General features: G+C 35.9%; 1 protein-coding gene across 1 annotated transcript in view; it reads left to right on the top strand.

Moving 5' to 3' along the window:
• SEC23A (SEC23 homolog A, COPII coat complex component) overlaps positions 1 to 18,982 on the top strand; it is a 61,769-nt gene that overhangs the window by 32,349 nt on the left and 10,438 nt on the right. Inside the window, exons 14-19 of the mRNA XM_059373111.1 lie at positions 1,161 to 1,314; positions 8,230 to 8,307; positions 10,530 to 10,691; positions 12,922 to 13,008; positions 15,195 to 15,350; positions 17,543 to 17,608. Of these exons, the coding sequence (XP_059229094.1) occupies positions 1,161 to 1,314; positions 8,230 to 8,307; positions 10,530 to 10,691; positions 12,922 to 13,008; positions 15,195 to 15,350; positions 17,543 to 17,608 (703 nt within the window). The remainder of the gene's footprint in view (positions 1 to 1,160; positions 1,315 to 8,229; positions 8,308 to 10,529; positions 10,692 to 12,921; positions 13,009 to 15,194; positions 15,351 to 17,542; positions 17,609 to 18,982) is intronic.

The raw sequence follows: 18,982 nt of genomic DNA, 5'->3' as shown, positions 1-18,982 counted from the left end.
AAATTGTTTGTTTGAAACAAATTAAAAATAGAGGAAGAAGGGAGAAGAATTTTGAATATGTTACTGCCTAAATTTTCATGGGATCACTTCTTACATCTTTAAGTAATACAAAAGTGGTCTAGCTTTTCAAAAGCACTTAAGTATTACCAGACTTGGTTAAAGTGAGGCACTTTAGAATTAGGATCAGCTGAAGTATTTCAAAACTCTGTGAAACATTAAACTAACAAACACATATAAGCTGTTGCTGTGTCTACCCAAGATCAATTTGACTGGATTGGATTTATAAAACATGTGAATTTAAGGGGCGCCTGGGTGGCTCAGTAGGTTAAAGCCTCTGCCTTCGGCTCAGGTCATGATCCCAGAGTCCTGGGATCAAGCCCTGCATCAGGCTCTCTGCTCAGCAGGGAGCCTGCTTCCTCCTCCCTTTCTCCCTGCCTCTCTGCCTACTTGTGATCTCTGTCTGTCAAATAAAAAAAAAAAAAACAAAAACCCAAAAAAACCCACATGCGAATTTAATAAATTATTGCTATTTTTATACATAATAGCAAATTAGTCCCTTAAAGTAAAATTTTCAGTTACTAACTTTTGATTAGTTTTGGTCATTGTATTAGCATGGAGAGAAAAGAATACATAGAAACTTCAATTATATCATTTTTGTCATTAATAATTGAATTAAAGACCAAATGAGAAAACTTTTTGAAATAATTTTGTTCATTTTCCAGGTTAGTAAATGAGAATTATTTAGGCTGGCAGAAAACTTTTATTTTTTTGTTTTAGTTCCATGTTGCTGCCTTTAGAAAATTGAAGAAATAATTTCAAAGTCTGACATAGAGACTTGTGTACATGCACACAAACACATATACTTGTGCCATTTTTTTTACTTGTAAAAGTCTTAATGTTTTAAGGAATGTGTTTGGAGATCTGTCTTTACAGTTATTTTTGAGGACTTTATTAGATTTGGATATATTTTTCTGAAAAATAATGCTATACTGAAACTGCTATTAGTGATTTTAAAATGCTCGTTTTCTAGGCAATGTTGGAGTTTTCAAGTATTGAAGTAATTTTCTGCATCATTTTAATTTAAGTCTGTGTGGTAGCCAGCTGTGATATTGTAACTTTAGTAATTCAACAGTATCTCTGTGCTTTCTTCTTGCCTTTAGCTGGGCAGATGCTCAAACTCAAATCCAAAACATTGCTGCATCTTTTGACCAGGAGGCAGCTGCCATTCTTATGGCCCGGCTGGCAATCTATAGAGCAGAAACAGAGGAAGGACCAGATGTGCTCAGATGGCTAGACAGACAACTCATTCGACTGGTAAGAAGTGAACATAGCGCTTTTCTCAATCTGAATGCTTTTGTTTGTCGTATTTGTTGCTTTTGTTAAGTATCTCTTTCAACATACTTAACAGTTAACTGAAAGACTGTATGGGAGATTCCTATTCAAGTTGCTGAGAAAGGCATAGTACATTTATCTCTTCCAGTAAACTAAAATACATTCTTTTTCTTAAAACGAAAGAGTGCCACTTAAGTAACCTATTCTTTTTCTTTTATCGGGGCTAGAATCATATTGTTCCAAATCTAATCCTAAATTATTGAAATGTTTTTTTCTTAGTGCCTTTTTGGATGTTTTTTCTTCATTGCTATGATTTTAGTTTATTTTTACTTAAGAGAAGTTAATTGTGACATAAAATTGTATACATTAATATACAAAAATATAGGTAAGTCTTGATTATTTGAATCTATATTAGCAAGTTAGTGTTAGTACAGTTACTGGTAATGCTGATTTACTTGAGTTTTTAATGTGGCAGGAATCCGATACATTTTGACCTAGAATGCTTAAGTTCTAGTCTTTTTTTTTTTTTTTCTTAAGATTGATTTATTAATTTGAGAGGGAGAGAGAGAGCACGAGCACATAGAGGGAAAAGGAGATGGAGAAATAGACTCCTCACTGAGCAGAGAGCCCGATGCAGGGCTCGATGTGGGGCTCGATCCCAGCACGCTGAGATCATGACCTGAGCCGAAGGCAGACACTTAACCAACTGAACCACTCAGACACCCCTCAAAATTCTGTTCTTTTTTTTTTTTTAATTTAATTTAATTTTTTTAGTTTTTCAAGATTCATTGTTCATGCACACACTCAGTGCTCCATTTTTACTCAGCAAACTCTGGCCTATTATTTTAGTCAAACACCCTGTTGAGAACTCTCTTTGCTAAGCTATCAGATTTCTGTTTGTTTTGTCCTCTTTGTTTAGATTCTCAGGTAGTTTTTTAAAACATTCTTGAGTGAACTAGTCTTTGTTAGTATAATTAGCCATTTTTGTAGCCATCATCCAGGACTTTTTTTTTCACTTTACCTTCAAGGGGGTTTTTATACTAACTTCTCTGTGATAAAAGCAGTGTTAAAATATCAGCACATCTTTTTTTTTTACAAGAAGAGGCGTAAAACCTCTCATAGAGTTAATCACTGATTGAAAACACCCTCGGTACAAATGCCAACTCAGTTCCTTCAAGATGAACCATTGTTTCTAGATAGGAAGATAAAATAGTAAATATATTTTGACTTATGCTAGTTTAGAACAGCAGAAACATTTTTTTTTAAGATTTTATTTATTTACTTGACAGAGATCACAAGTAGGCAGAGAGGCAGGCAGAGAGAGAAGGAAGGCAGGCTCCCTGCTGAGCAGAGCCCAATGTGGGGCTCGATCCCAGGACCCTGGAATCATGACCTGAGCCGAAGGCAGAGGCTTTAACCCATTGAGCCACATGTCAGGCACCCCAGCAGAAACATTTTCTTGAGTCACACTATCATTTAGCGATTTGACATGACATTAGTGAAATCTGTTGACTCATCAACCTGAATAGAAGCTTTTGTTTTTCAGCTGATTGCATAAACCTCTTCAGTATCATGTGACATGTTATCAATGCATTCACTTATTGTAGTGTTTTTTTTTTTTTTTTTAAAGATTTTATTTATTTATCAGAGAGAGAGAGGGGGAGAGAGCGAGCACAGGCAGACAGAATGGCAGGCAGAGGCAGAGGGAGAAGCAGGCTCCCTACCGAGCAAGGAGCCCGATGTGGGACTCGATCCCAAGAAGCTGGGATCATGACCTGAGCCGAAGGCAGCTGCTTAACCAACTGAGCCACCCAGGCGTCCCTTATTGTAGTGTTTTAAAATGGAACCTTTTCGGGTCGCCTGGGTGGCTCAGTGGGTTAAAACTTCTGCCTTCAGCTCAGGTCATGATCCCAGGGTCCTGGGATTGAGCCCCGCATCAGGCTCTCTGCTCAGCCAGGAGCCTGCTTCCTCCTCTCTCTCTCTGCCTGCCTCTCTGCCTACTTGTGATCTCTGTCTTTCAAATAAATAAATAAAATCTAAAAAAAAGAAAAAAAAAAAGAAAAAGAAGGTATTTGAAGTAAGCACCTTTATTTGCCAGATGACTGTGGTTTATAATGAAGTGCTTTTGCTGTTTTGGTAGAACTATTACTGCATTTTTAGGTTATGACACGTGATACAAAACTGAGTAGTACAGCTTGGGTTATCAGCCCTCATAAAACCCCGTGATGGGGCGCCTGGGTGTCTCATTCTTTAAGCATCTGCCTTTGGCTCTCTGGGATCAAGACCTGCATTGTGCTCCCTGCTCAACAGGACGCCTGCTTCTCCCTCTCCTACTCCGTCTGCTTATGTTCTGTCTCTCTGTCAAATAATAAGTAAAATCTTAAAAAAAACAAAACTAATTAATTAGTAGCTTTCATTGTAAAGATCAACCTTTTCTGTATCCCTTATTGCCTAGGTGTAGTGAAATGACTCCGAAGATTGTAATTCTTAGGAATTCTCTGTGGGCTTATGTTGAATCTTTGTCTTATATCTCACACCTGAACTTCAAAATTTGCCGTATTGTTTGACATGCTTGTAAAACATAAATGCTATTAATATATAAAACAGAATGGTTTTGTAAAGAACTAAATGAGATACTTACAAAAACTATGAAATTACAAAACCTACAATATAATTCACTTGTACACATTCTGTAATTTTGTAGCATTAAAACAGGAGCACAAGGCTTCTGAGGATAGAGAATAGATGAATCATGGGATGATGAAAATTTTACTCTTATCTTTGCCACACCAGTGTAGCTTCTTTGTTCCTATCAGTCAGTTGGCAAATGTATGTAAGAGGAAGTTGGTGGAGGTAATTTGAAGGAGAGGCTGACATTACCAGACTATTGCTCTGCTTTCTCTGCAAAATAGCTTTCACTAGTTCCTGGTGGCCTCCCTTATATGTCAAAAACTGAGAATGAAGTTCTCCAAATGAACATAGTCCTACTGCATACTGACACATGGGACTGAAAGGTGGCTTAAAGAAATTGCTAACAGGATATCTTGGAAACTGTTTATCACTGTGGCTGGCATCATATGGTATGCAAAGTTCAGAAAACAAATTAAAAAAAAAAGTTTTGGGGCACCTGGGTGGCTCAGTTGGTTAAGCCTTCGGCTCAGGTGGTGATCCCGGGATTCTGGGATCAAGCCCCGTGTTGGGCTCCTTGCTTCAGGGGGAGCCTGCTTATTCTTCTGCCCGCTGCTCCCACTGCTTTTTCTCACACTCTCTCTCTGTCTAATAAATAAATAAAAATTTTTAAAAAAGTTTCTTGTGGAACCCCTAGTGACTGAGGGGCCCTCATCTCTGGTAAAAGTGGTGAGAATATGATCTTTACATTCTTTTAATTGATTGAATCAAATTAGCATACAGTTGAAGTAAAGCTCCTAGTGATGACCAGTGAACCTTAGTTACAGAGGCTGTTCTAAGATTCATTTTTTGTACTGATTCCACATTGCTAAAATTTTAGTTGTAAGAGTAATAACAACATAAATAGAGAAGGGGTTAATAATACCTTTTAGGTACTATACTTCTGTAAGTTTTTTCCTAATGAAAAAAATCTGTGAAATTACACTAACTTCTTTCCTCAGCTTGGCATAGTGAATATAATGTTTTCTTTTTTCTTGATGACTCAGACTAATTTTTGTTAAAAATAAACATCTTTTTTGGGGCACCTGGGTGGCTGGCTCAGATCGTAATCTCAGGATCATGAGATCGAGTTTGACATTGTGCTCCGTGCTTGGTGCGAAATCGGCTTGAGATTCTTTTTACTTTCCCTCTGTCACTCCTGCTCATGCTCTATCTCTCTGTAAAATAAATAAATCTCTTTAAAAAGCCAGATATCTTTTTAAAAACTGTTTTGTAGATAATGGGAAAATTATGGCCAGATTGATGCTGTAGCACATTTGCTTCTGACCCTTTTAATCTAAGTCCTTGCTCCCCTTGGGCATAATCACTTAAGATACTGGTATCAACATTTGATCTGTCACCTCCATGCAGAGCCTCTTGTTTGGATCCCTCTTGTGCCCACCTCCATGGATCTGTTCCTTACCTTTTATGGTTGCTGTGCCTTTTTTGACTCCTGACCTTTTCTATTGAATGACATCCTTTTTACAACTTAAACCTGATATTTGATTTTTTCCCCCCATCTTTGACCTTTGGTTTACTCACTAACCACAAATTGTATTTTCCCTTTAGCTGTGCTGTTAGCTACAGTGGATAAACAGTTCATCTGATTAGACTTGGCTCAGGAAATCGCTGTTAAGACCCCTGGACTTTTCTAGCAAATCCTACCCCTGCCAGGTTTTTTTCTTGTTATACCAGTGGGATCAGGCACTTTAGTTGTGCTCTTTTGTGTGTGTGTGTGTGTTTTTAGGGAGAGCGAGTGGGGGTGGGGGAGCAGACAGAGACTCTTAAGCAGGTTCCACAGCCAGCTCAGAGCCTGACACAGAGCTTGATCTCACAACCCTGAAATCATGACCTGAGCCAAATCAAGAGTCAGCCTCTCAACCAACGGAACCATGCAGGCGCCCCTGTTGTGCTGTTTTTAAAGATGACCATATTTGTCATACCAAATTCTTATAGAGGTTAGGCACTGACCATTAGGGCCCTTTTATATGTCTGCCTTTGTGTGTAAATAGTTAACTGAATTAAAGACAGGACTAGATTTCTTATAAGTGTTGTTATTTTCCTCAAGAAAATTATATTATTGGGGAGCCTGGGTGGCTCAGTGGGTTAAAGCCTCTGCTTTCAGCTCAGGTCCTGATCCCAGGGTCCTGGGATTGAGACCCACGTCAGGCTCTCTGCTCAGCAGGGAGCCTGCTTCCTTTCCTCTCTCTCTCTCTCTCTGCCTGCCTCTCTGCCTACTTGTGATCTGTCAAATAAATAAATAAATCTTTAAAAAAAAACCCAAAACTTCCTTTTACCTAGAAATTCTACCTCTAAGAATTTATTCTCGAGATAAAACAGGATAAATATAAATGCTAATAATGATTGGATAAGATTGTTATGGTGTATACTTTAATATAGTGGAATCCTAGTCAGCCTTTAAAAATGAAATGATAGATTATATTTAGCGATATGAAAATAAATATTCATATTACAAGCAAAAATGGACATAAGTATCAAATGCATCCCACTCTAAAAATCAGCCTTTTGGACATTCCTAGTTATCCAAGCATAAAAGTCAACAATGTTTTTGTTACCCTTATTAACCATAACATCAGATTTTCCTAACACTTGAACAGAATTCCAGGCACAGTTTAAAATGTATATATTGTAATGCTATCAGTAGTTCTGAATAATGTGTGACTACTGGTTTTGCTCACAGTGTCTTTTCAGTGTATTTCATTGTATTTGACATTTTAGATTTCAAGAGTATCTGATACTCGGATCAGCAAATCAGGAGAGCTTTCTGCAATGGTGAAAATGTGTAATCTGCACTGTCCCTTACAGAAGTGTTTACTACGCACATAGAACTGTTGAACTCTTGATATATGGCTAGTGCAATTGAGAGGAACTGGACTTTAATTTCAGTTTATTTAAATTGCTGCATATAGCTGTGGCTATCATATTGTACAGTGGAGATCATTCTCTTAATCTGTAAATTCGTCAGTGAAATGTTACTAGGGGCATTAAAGAAATAATAATCTTATTTCCAGATATCAAGATCTATTTTCGGAGGATTAGCTCTACAACTATAGCTTTTCTTGCACAACAGTGGTTCTGAAATGAACTTCCTTGGAAGCCAAAAATGTGATCAAACCAATTATGCCTTTTTATGTGCTCTATACAGCACAGATGACTACACAAATCATATAGTTGAACATTCCAGGAAGCAAAAGCAGCTGCACTAACTATAGCAGCTAACTCTTTGCTAGTTTTTACTTGTTTACCCTTGATCATATGTGAGTGCCATGGATATAGACCAATTACATAAGTACTTTAAACATTTTTTCAGATCAGAGACTGCACAGGAACAAGAAGAGGAAACTAATGTTTGTTGAGTGCTCAGTGTTAGTCATTGTGCTAAGCAATTTCTCATGGATTATCTCAGTTATTTAGTTGCCTTTTGTCACATTCTCATGGAGGGCTTTCTTGCTTGCCAGTGTATGTGCTTTCCTTTACTTTAGTTCCTTCTAAATTTCAGCCTTTGTGTTTTTTCTTTGTTTACCAGCTTACCTGTTCACCTCAGATTTTTTCCTCAGCTCTTCTTTCTTTTTTGGCATTGTTTCTATTGTACAATTTTATATCATCGACTTGCTTTTGTTATAACCACTATGGTATTTTGATAGTTGTATCTTCCTGTCAGTAGGCTCTTGTCCTTCATAGGCAGAGTCTTAAGGGGCACATATTGAGCTCTTTTGGCCATTATCTAAGATCTCTTTATTTGCTATCAGAGATGCTTAGTTAAAAAAAAATGCAAACATTGAAGATGAGTTGTTACTGCATTGGAGCAATGTTTTGTTTGCTGCTTAAATTCAAATGTATTTCTTTTGGTGTAATCCTTCTCTTGGTAAGTAAATTCCAATTTTATCCCATATCAAGTATCTGCCTTCTAAAGAGTAATAGCTCTTTTAAAAAAAATATTTTTAATTTATTTATTTGAGAGAGAGAGAGTGCTGGCAGAGGGAGAGGAAGAGGGAGAAACGGACTCCTTGCTGAGCAGGAAGCCCTGAGTTAGGGGCTCAATCCCAGGACCCTGGGATCATGACCTTAGCCGAAGGCAGATGCTTAACTAATTGAGCCACCAAGGTACCCCAAGAGTAATAACTTTTAAAGAATAGAATATTTATAGGTAAGAGAATTGTTGTATTCCAGGGAATATATTACTAACACATTTTATTTTATTTTATTTAGTGTCAGAAATTTGGAGAGTATCACAAAGATGATCCAAGTTCCTTCAGATTTTCAGAAACTTTCTCCCTTTATCCACAGGTGAGTAGATAAAAAATCCGTGTTCTTTTCTTAGTGTTGACAGTATAGCACTGGGTTTCACTTTCTCTGTTGTATAAGAATGTAGGACCTGTTGTATTGGGTTATTCTTTTGGTAGTGTTTTCAGTTTTGGGATAGCTAAAAAATTAATATTGTGCTTGTGTAGTCATTGAAAAGCATATAATATATTTGTGAGGGCCTTCAAAACAGTCATTTATTTGTGGTGAAAGAAGTTTACACTGCAATTCTACTCTGGAATAGAATTAGGTGTGAGGTAGATTAGCTTTCTGTCTGATGTAAGGGATCTATCTAATTACAATAGTACCAAAAGGTAGTAACTTGACCAGTTAGTCTTACAGCGGGGTACCATTACCTGAGAACAATTTTATGGGGATATACCAGGTAAGTAAAAATGAAGCGAATTTGATTTATCTTACAGGACTTTTTCCACTTGTGTTGTAGACTCTACCTGTCTTATTTTGATAGATATTTTTTGAAAGTCTAGGTTGTTTATATGATAAGTAACAGAGAACATTTATTCAGCTGAGGTCTTGAAGAAAAGAACTTTAGGAGAATAAAGATGACTGCCACAGATCTTACTTTCCAAATGCTTTCAGTCTGAAGGGTGAGATCTGAAATATGTATAACACAGAACAGAACGGGAGAAATGCTATGAAAGATATACAAAATTTAAAGGAAACTTAAAGGAATCCTTCCAAGTGAATGGTGTGATACATCTTTATAGAAGAGGTGTCATTTTAGCTTAGCCTGGAAGGATGATTATATTGAGATGTGGAAATTCAAATTTTAGCCCATGAATATCTTGCTCAAAGCTTCAACTTTGTTTTCAGAACTACTCTCATTTTTTATTGATCTGTAGTGTAGAAACTTCATGTTTATACAGGGAGATGTCCCTAAACCTCTGGTTGCAGTTTTGGAGAACTAGGAAAGGGCAGAGTCTCTTTGTCTTAAGGCAGGCAAAACCCTGTCTCAGACCTTCCATATTAGTAGCAGAAACTAAGAGGAAAGAGAATGTGGGCATTAGCCTCAGTATTTGATTGAATGCTGAACTGTTTCTTTTCTTTCTCTTCTCTCCCAACTCCAAGCCTTCTTTTTAGGCTTTTGATAGTTGATAGATCTCCTGAGAGATCTGGGCCTCTTATTTTTTCCCCTCTGTTGGAAATCATAGAGGACCCAGAAATAATTTTTTTCTTTGGGCCTTCAAAGCCTAATGCTCTTCTAAAAGGTAACATAAACTAAATTTAGAAAAGGTTTTTATTTCTGAAATATCTACTTCCAGATTTACCAATTACACATTGCTTTGAAACAGAAATGGCTGAAGTGGTAAGGGTTGAGAGAGCCTCTCAGTGAATTCTGATCACTGAACAGAAAAGGAGTGAAAGTGTCACTAAGTAGCACTGGGAGAGACCTGTGGAATGAGTCCCAAGCAATGGCATCATGTTGGCACATGAGCCCTAAGGGCAGAGGAAAGTGGAGAGAAGTAACTGAAAGACAAGTAAGAGTTCTTTGGAGAGCTGATTCTGTTGATTATATCTGAGACCCTTTGATTGTATCAAAGCACAATTTTGCTGTCCTTTATTCAGGCCAGACTCTTCCCCATTTTGATCTCTTTCATATGAGGAGTGGGTGGAAGGAAGGTGAAAGGAGAAAGAAGTAATGAGACAAGTCTAAAGAATGTTTCTTAGGAATGAGGAAGAACTTAAATGTTAAGAAACAAGTGGGTGTATTTAAGTCCTTTTTTCCCCTCCTCCTCCCCCAAATCATTGCAGGTCCTTTCCAGTGCAGCTTTTGGGAGCTCTCAAAAAGTAGAAAATCTGTTAATCTATTTTTATATTCTCTTGGAGTCTTTTGATGGTGGTAAGGAATAGTAATAAAGAAGTTCAGAGATGTGTCCAGAGAGATGGGGGATAAAAACAAGGCTGATAAAGCACCATGTACTATCAGCCTCTGAATAACTTAGATCTGAGCAAGGAGTTTTTTGTTCCTAGTCATGTCCTTTTGAGTCATCTCTTTTCCTTTAATTTTTTATTGTTATATTTTCAAGTAACTTATAAAGATCATGAATAAGATTCTTAAGAATACAATTAGAATGTCCTTATTGTAACTTGTTTTGTCTTAATAGTTCTAATCAAATGCTTTTCTAATAGTAAACTCCTATTGCAGTAAAATCAGTAAAACTATCTCACATGTTTTTTTCTTGTAGTTTATGTTTCATTTAAGAAGATCTCCTTTCTTACAAGTTTTTAACAATAGTCCTGATGAGAGTTCATATTATCGTCACCATTTTATGCGTCAAGATTTGACCCAGTCTCTAATTATGATTCAGCCTATTCTGTATGCATATTCTTTTAGTGGACCCCCAGAGGTAAGAGAGACAGAAAACAAAAATTGGTTTCATTAATGTGATATGTGTGATTAAAAAGTGAAAACAACTAAGTTTTTTTTGGAATATAGTTACTAAACACAGGAATTTAGTTCAAGAAGTTAGGTTATTCATATATTCACTTAAAAATATTTGAGTGCTTACTATATGTTACGTTGCAGTCGGAAATTATTTTACAAATATAAAAAGTGAGGTGGGAGAGACTTTTAAGATAAATTTGTGTAATTTCATTGATCAAATCCTCTAGGTTTTATGATTATTCTTATGTCTTTAATGATATGATGGTAATGATGATTCTAGAACCTGTAGCTTATTCCAGAGTATGGTGTCTAATAATTAGGACGTTCTGTCCAAAGAAAATCTCTTGCTTACATATCATTTCATTCTCCTGTAGCTTTTTTTGAACATAGATACAGTTGATTATAAAGATGTATATTTAGAAAGGTAATAATAAAGTCATAGTTTTAGATTTCTTAGCAAACTGTTCCACTTACTTTAACCAATTGTTAAATAAACAGTTTTTCTCTTTTAAGTTAAAATTGTCTGTTTTACCACTTTTAAGTATGCAGTGACTGTATTTAAAAATATTTAAGAATGGTCAGCATAAAGAGAATATTTATAGTATCTCCTGATTAATGATCTCTCATGATTCCTTTATTATTGTTTTGTTAAAAAATATTGTATAAAGCATTTTGTTACTATAATTGTTTTTAGTAGTTTGTCATAACGTCTTCTTTCCTGGAAAATATGTATTGTTAGTGTGATGGTCTAGCTATGTATTAGGTTTTATAGTTCTTTGAATCAGGAAAGAAAGTTTTAGAGATTTTTTTTTTCTTATTTCAGAGTAATACATGTAAATTGTAGACACTTGAAAAATGTACATTAGTGTTTAGAGATTTGGAATCGCACAGTCTCTACTGTCTGCTTCTGTTAAATTCCAGCCTTCCCATTTAATCCATGAATCTCATTAGCTTCATTTACTTAAGGGTTTGCTTTTGGAGTTATTCTCTTTCTTCCATCATCCCTTGCTCTTCCTCTGGATCATTCTCATTAGCAAGAAACCTGAGTCACATTCACATTAAAACCCAACAGATAGGGTGACTAGGGTTATGGACACTGGGGAGGGTATATGCTGTGGTGAGTGCTATGACATGTGTAAGCCTGACAATTCACAGACCTGTACCCTTGGGGCTAATAGTACATTATATGTTAATTTTTAAAAAAAGAAATTAAAAAAAACCCCAAACCCAACAGACAGAACCACTCTTGACCACATTTTCTCTAATTGCCCTTTCTCTGGTCTCAGTTGCAGCTAAACTCAGAAAGTTACCTGTTGTCTATATGATGATCTCACCTCACATTCTCTTTTCAACCTACATTATTCAGACTCTTGTCCTTAACATTACACTGAAACAACTCTTACCAGGTCACCAGTGTCCTACGTCTTGCCTGAAGTCTCGACAGCATTTATTTACCTAGCGAGGACTCTCCTCGAAAACCTTTTGTTTAAAGCCTCTCTGACACATGCAATACCTAGTGGTTTTCCTCCTAATCATTGCCTGTTCCTTCTCAGTTTCCTTTTGCCTACTTCTCCTTTTCCGATCTTTTGAAGTGTTGGCATGCTCCGGGGCCCAATCTCTGGCATTTGCTCTGTATTCCCTCTCTGTGGTGTAGATATATACTGTGATGCGATATGATCACATAGCTTTCATTACCATCTTCATGCATGCAATATAAAAATTTATGTCATTAGTTCTGGCCACTCCTTTACATTTCCTACTCTGAACTGTTTTTCTATCTCTAACTTTGCTCTTTCCCAAGCCTCTCCCCTCTTACTCAGTGGGGCCATTATCAGGCTTAGGAGTGGAAATTTCCTGATTTCCTCTTGGCTCTACTCTGTTCTTTAATTGTTGTCTCTGTTTTTGTGACTTTTTAGAAAATTAAATGTACTGCAAGAATTCATGATAGCCTATGGTGAGTGCTGTGAAGTGCGTAAACCTGGCAATTCACAAGACCTGTATCCCTGGGGCTAATGATACATTATATGTTAATAAAAAATTTAAAAAATTTAACTTAAAAAAAGAATTCATGATAGCAAGATGTTTTCGAGTTATAAGATATAAATTTAAAATGTTAAAGATATTCTCAAAATATCTGTTTTGTAACTTTAATTTATTTTTCCATCTTCCTGTTCTCTGTTTTCTTCTGTTAGCCGGTTCTTCTTGATAGCAGCAGCATTCTTGCAGATCGCATTCTTCTCATGGACACGTTCTTCCAGATTTTGATTTATCATGGTGAGGTAAGATTCCATGACACTGAAAGCTATGCACATAGGTGCAATAGAGTCTTTTTATTCATGGAAGCTTTCTCTTCTTTACTGTATGACTACTGTTTCTTCTCTAATAAACTTTTATTTCCATTTTTATATAATAGGTATAAAATATGGTTCTTCCTGCCACAGGTTTTTAGACTTCATTTGCAGTTGACCTACCTGTGCTTGTTTTGTCCATTTGTCCATGTACGATTCGATAAATGGATTTTACACAAAGCATAGTGCTGTGAAATTAAAAGCATTGATGTATACATAGGCATGCCATACTTCTGGTTTTTACCCGAGACATTGAGAAGGGCAAAGCCTTGGTCAATAGGGAGGGTCTCCCTTTCATTATTTGATGTAATCATTTAAAAATATTCCATTTAATGCACTTAAAGTATTTAAAAAATTTATTCCACATGATCTGAAAACTCATTTAAAGCATAAGTGAGGGGCACCTGGGTGGCTCAGTGGGTTAGAGCCTCAGGCCATGATCCCAGGGTCCTGGGATTGAGCCCTGCATCAGGCTCTCTGCTCAGCGGAGAGCTTGCTTTCTCCTCTCTCTTTCTCTCTGCCTGCTTGTGATCCCTGTCAAATACAATCTTTAAAAAAAAATAAATCGTAAGTGAATTAGAAGTAAAATTTGTACCTTTACTTAATTGAAATGGTACATGACTGAAAAGAGCAGAATATCTGAGTAGCCGTTAAGCTTTAGGCCAAGTATTTAGCAGAACTCCTTTCATTCCTGCATTATTTGTTCAGCCAGTAATTAAAATGTTTTCTCTGTATAAGAAAGCATTGTATTCTGGATGCCTTGAAAGATACAAAGATTCTTTTTTCACAGACCCACACCCAAATTTACAGCCTAGAATTCCAGTAACTTGTACAGATTTGTTTTTCCTCTTATTTTAATTATAAATGATTTTAGAGTTGTACTGTAATTGTGGAGGTATACTCAAAATATCCTTTTAAGTAATATGATCTAGGCCTTTAAAAAGATTTATTGATTATTATTTTTAATTGGTACCAGTACTAATATATATATATATATTTTTTTTGTTGTTGTTGTTGTTTATTTTAAGATTTTATTTATTTATTTGACAGAGAGAGAGATCGCAAGTAGGCAGAGAAGCAGAGAGGAGGAGAAGCAGGCTCCCTGCTGAGCAGAGAGCCTGATGTGGGGCTTAATCCCAGGACCCTAAGATCATGACCTGAACTGAAGGCAGAGGCTTTAACCCACTGAGCCACCCAGGTGCCCCTGTACTTTAATTTTTAAGGATAATGCCAATTATATGACAGAGGGAGGTATTTTGCTGCCCTTTTTAATTTTTTTAAAAGATTTTATTTATTTATTCGTCAGAGAGCACAAGTAAGCAGAGAGGCAGGCAGAGTGAGGGGGGAAGCAGGCTTGCCGCTGAGCAGAGAGCCCGATGTAGGGCTCGATCCCAGGACCCTGGGACCACAACCTGAGCCGAAGGCAGAGGCTTTAATCAACTGAGCCACCCAGGCGCCCCTGCTTTTTTTTTTTTTTAAATAGCTTGTTAATGTGCTTAAAGGAGAAATCTGAAATGCACATCACTGTTCCTCTGTTAAATACAGGAATATAAAGCCATATAGAGTATATATTGACTGATGCAGTTAAGTTAGAAACGAAGACAAATTTAAATTTTTGGATGATTTAATTACATGATTTTTGGAGCCATTTGCCTTAATAAAAGAATTGATTGAGATGCTCTTCTACAGGTCTGTTGTCTTTATAATGTTATTGCTATCATCACTAAATTTTTTCTGTTTATCTATCTTGCCAGACTGTAAAGCCATTGATAGAGAGTTCATAATAGTAGGTGGTTAATTTTGAAGTCTCTGGGAAATCTTCTGTTAACAGAAGTCCCCCTTGTTCATCATAAACTTAAATAAATAGGTTTTAGCTAATAATGTTTAAAATTTTTTCTGGTTTATTATTTCTTTTTACTTTTAAAGGAGAAGAAATATTCTAATTTTCTATCTATTTACCCAAGGATACCAAAATTAGTGTTCTTGATTTGATAACTGATAAATGAAACAATGATTATAATTTTCTTATTTTCTGAGGATCGATTCCTTTGGAAAAACCTCTTAAAGGTTTTGGGTCGGCAAGAAATTAATAATTCCTTTAATTGCTTTAAAATTAGACCATTGCACAGTGGCGCAAGTCAGGATACCAGGACATGCCAGAATATGAAAATTTCCGCCATCTTCTACAAGCCCCGGTGGATGATGCACAGGAGATTCTTCACTCCAGATTTCCGATGCCGAGATACATTGACACTGAACATGGAGGTAGCCAGGTGAGTATAGTTGTTTTGTTGTTAGTATTGTAATGAGTTGTTCCTACTTGCTTTCTTGACTTTAATTTGAAAAGACTGCTTCATAAGGCCAGGAAAGGGGAAGAAGATGGGTAAAAGGTTTTTTTTTGTTTTAGCATTGAGAGCAAAGCAGTGATTATTGGCCAGCTGCCTAAAGCTAGAAATTTCTACCACCTTCTGCCACCAGCCCACATTTAATAACGGAGCCAGGATGATGTTATGGTGGCACGTCTGCTTTAGTTGAGCAAGAACAACAACTTGGAAGAAAATGTAGTGTATCTTTTCAGTATAATTCCATTAATTCTGTTTATTTAGTGAAGAAGTCTATGAATATGAACTTCACGGTAACATTTTCTGTTTTCCTCATTCTTTTATTTCAGTGCTCTAGAAAATATCATATAATGGGAAAGTATATTACAGAAGAAGGCTTTGTGGTTTTTAGAGTTAGGAGGATTTAATAAGGTACATGTACATATACACACAGCCCTTCAGGACCTTTCAGAAGGCTAGGCTTAAGACCCCTTAACATATACGGTTTTATTTATCTATTTATTTATTCATTTATTTATTTTTAATTTTTAAATTAACATATAATGTATTATTTGCCCCAGGGGTACAGGTCTGTGAATTATCAGGCTTACATGTTTCACAGCACTCACCATAGCACATACCCTCCCCAATGTCCATAACCCAACCACTCTCTCCCTACTCCTCTTTCCCCAGCAACCCTCAGTTTGTTTTGTTAGATAGAGTCTCTTATGGTTTGTCTCCTTCCTGATCCCATCTTGTTTGATATTTTCCTTGCCAAACCCCTCAAAATTCCTCATATCAGAGAGATCATATGCTAATTGTCCTTCTCTGATTGACTTATTTTGCTTAGCATAATACCCTCTAGTTCCATCCACATCATTGTAAATGGTAAGATTTCGGGTTTTTTGATGGTTGCATAGTATTCCATTATATATATATATATATATATATATATATATATATATATATATATATAACTTCTTCTTCCTCCATTCATCTCTTGATGGACATCTAGGTTCTTTCCACAGTTTGGCTATCCCTTCACATCTACTCTTTTTTTTTTTTTTAAATCCCTTAACATATACTCTTAAAATAATTTTTATTTCTTCCTTGTAATTTTATTAGAACTATAATAAATTAATTATAGGTTATTGTAAGTTTGTTTCACTTGCCAAAGGCAGGGACCTTGCTTTGTTTATTGTTTCCCTAGTGCTTAGCACAGTATTATAAAATAGGTGGTAAATATTAGTAGCTATTATTCAGAAATGGTAGTTATTTTTAGAGCTTTATTATATTTCTAATAAGAGATACCATGTATTGAGAATTTGCAAAGCTGTTAGTACTTTATACACCTTGTCTCATTTGATCCTCGTAACAGTGCTATTGTTATCTCCATTTTACAGATAATAACACCGAGACTTAGGTTACTTGTGACCAAGGAAACACAGTAAATGGAGAAGCTAGTATTTGAACCTAAGTGTTCTCACTTCAGAGCCAGTGCTCTGGTGTTAAACTACTTATAGAGTAGAAAAAGATTTTGTGTGATACTAAATTTCAGAAGATATGACTGCCTGTGTTTATCCAGTGTGAAATAATAATTTATGCCTAGTTCTCTCCTTGATGTCTCATCATGTGTGGTGCTCTTTTCCTCTTTTATTCTGGTTTTCATGATTATAAGTCTTAGTGGAGAGATGGTTAAAATGTTGGGTAAGTTGTCTTATGGAATAAATAGCCTACAGTCTAAGAAAGTTTGAAAGTCATTGTTTAAAGTAAAAGAATGTATAAGGTACTTTTTGCTTTTTCAAATCTCTGATGATGTTTCAGACCAGGTGTTTAGTACATTCCACACTAATCTTGTTGTACACATAAATTTTACCTGCTCAGTTTTGGATTCAACAGTTTATTATTTATTGTTATGAATGTATGATTTGGAGAGAAGAGACTACATTTATTTATTTGTAACATGTAGTGGCCCACATATTTCCAAAATTTAGTTTATTTTTTTGAAAGTTGCCTTTTAATAAAATTAATTTTACCAAAACATATTGAATAAAGTTGATTTTAGATCACATAATGTGTTTGTTCAGCTCATATTGATTAAATCTATTTTTGATGGATAACGTTATTTCATCTTTGCTTTTAAGGCCCGTTTCCTGCTTTCAAAAGTCAACCCTTCACAGACTCATAATAATATGTATGCCTGGGGACAGGTAAGTGTAAATAGTGGATATTGGAAATTATTTCTTGTGTATTTATAGTTTGTTATTTTAATGAGAGCTGTATTTTCCCCTATGTATTTGCTAATGATTTCTTTTGGCAGAGTAATGAAAAAATAAGTAGAAAATAGAATTAGCATTTGGTGGCATCAGAGAAAGTAAAAAGTGATCATATCAAATAGGTAGAATTCCTTCATATTCCTAGTTTAGGACTACGCCCTTGAGATAAAAAGCAATATAGTGTATAATATAGGGAGTGACGATTTAAGCTTAATGCTAGGACATGAACTATAAAAGGCCACATATAATAAATTGGAAGAGGTCAGGGATTGTAATTGAACAAGAGAGGTGGAGGCCTGGAAATCTCTCTTAATATATTTTGATTTGTTACAAGTCCTACCTCTTGGTACAATATATCAGCATTTATCAAGTATCCAATATACAGGACTCTGTATTGGTACTTTCCAGTCCATAGTGATCATCCTTGTTTTTTTTTTTCTTTTTAATGTTTCAACTTTTTAGTTTAAATTCTAGTTAGTTAACATAGTGTAATATTGCTTTCAGAAGTAGAATTTAGTGATTCATCACTTTGATCATCTCTGCTTTTAAGGAGCTGGTAATCTAGTATTAGAGATAATATACATATCTTTAAGTAATTAAAATATAAGTCAGTATGAGATATGTTCCTTTTAGAAAGATATTTAGAAAAATATTACAGGGTTTAGCAGAGGAAGAGGGCTTTGAAGAGAGCACATGGTGGCAGCAGGAGACTGTGTGTGATCAGAAAAGGGAACATTTCCTTTTAAAATGGTTACCATTTCAAGAAGTAAAAATTGTGCGAGGAATTCCAGGTAGAGGGCAGTGTAGACTGTATGAGGTACAGAGCACACAGGATGAATAGAACAATAAACTGGAAACGTATCATGTGGCTAAATTGTGGAGGATCTTACATGCTGAGGAGCTGAGTCTTTAGTAAATAATAAAATGTTACTGAAGGTTTTTGGACAGGGTCAAATTTGAGTCTTAGATAATATAGGTGAATGTTAGGGTTAATTGAGAGCAGTCTGTAGATTGAAACTATATTTTGAAGTTATCCAGATGAGGGGGAATGAAGGCAGGATGGTGAAAAGGAATACATTTTGGTGATATTTTAGGAGTGGAACCGGTGAGATTTGGTTAGAAGTTGCAGGAAAGTAAAAATTACTCTAGAGCAAGACAGCTAAATGCAAAATCTGAATTCTCTCTCTCTCTCTCTTTTTTTAGATTTTATTTATTTATTGGACATAGGGATCACAAATAGGCAGTCAGGCAGAGAGGGGGGAAGCAGGCTCTCTGCTCAGAGCCTGATGCGGGGCTCGATCCCAGGAC

Source organism: Mustela nigripes, chromosome 13 (assembly GCF_022355385.1).
Source record: "Mustela nigripes isolate SB6536 chromosome 13, MUSNIG.SB6536, whole genome shotgun sequence".
Lineage (NCBI taxonomy): Eukaryota > Metazoa > Chordata > Mammalia > Carnivora > Mustelidae > Mustela > Mustela nigripes.
Note: the sequence above shows the minus strand (reverse complement) of the source record. Positions and strands in the feature narration are given on the sequence as shown.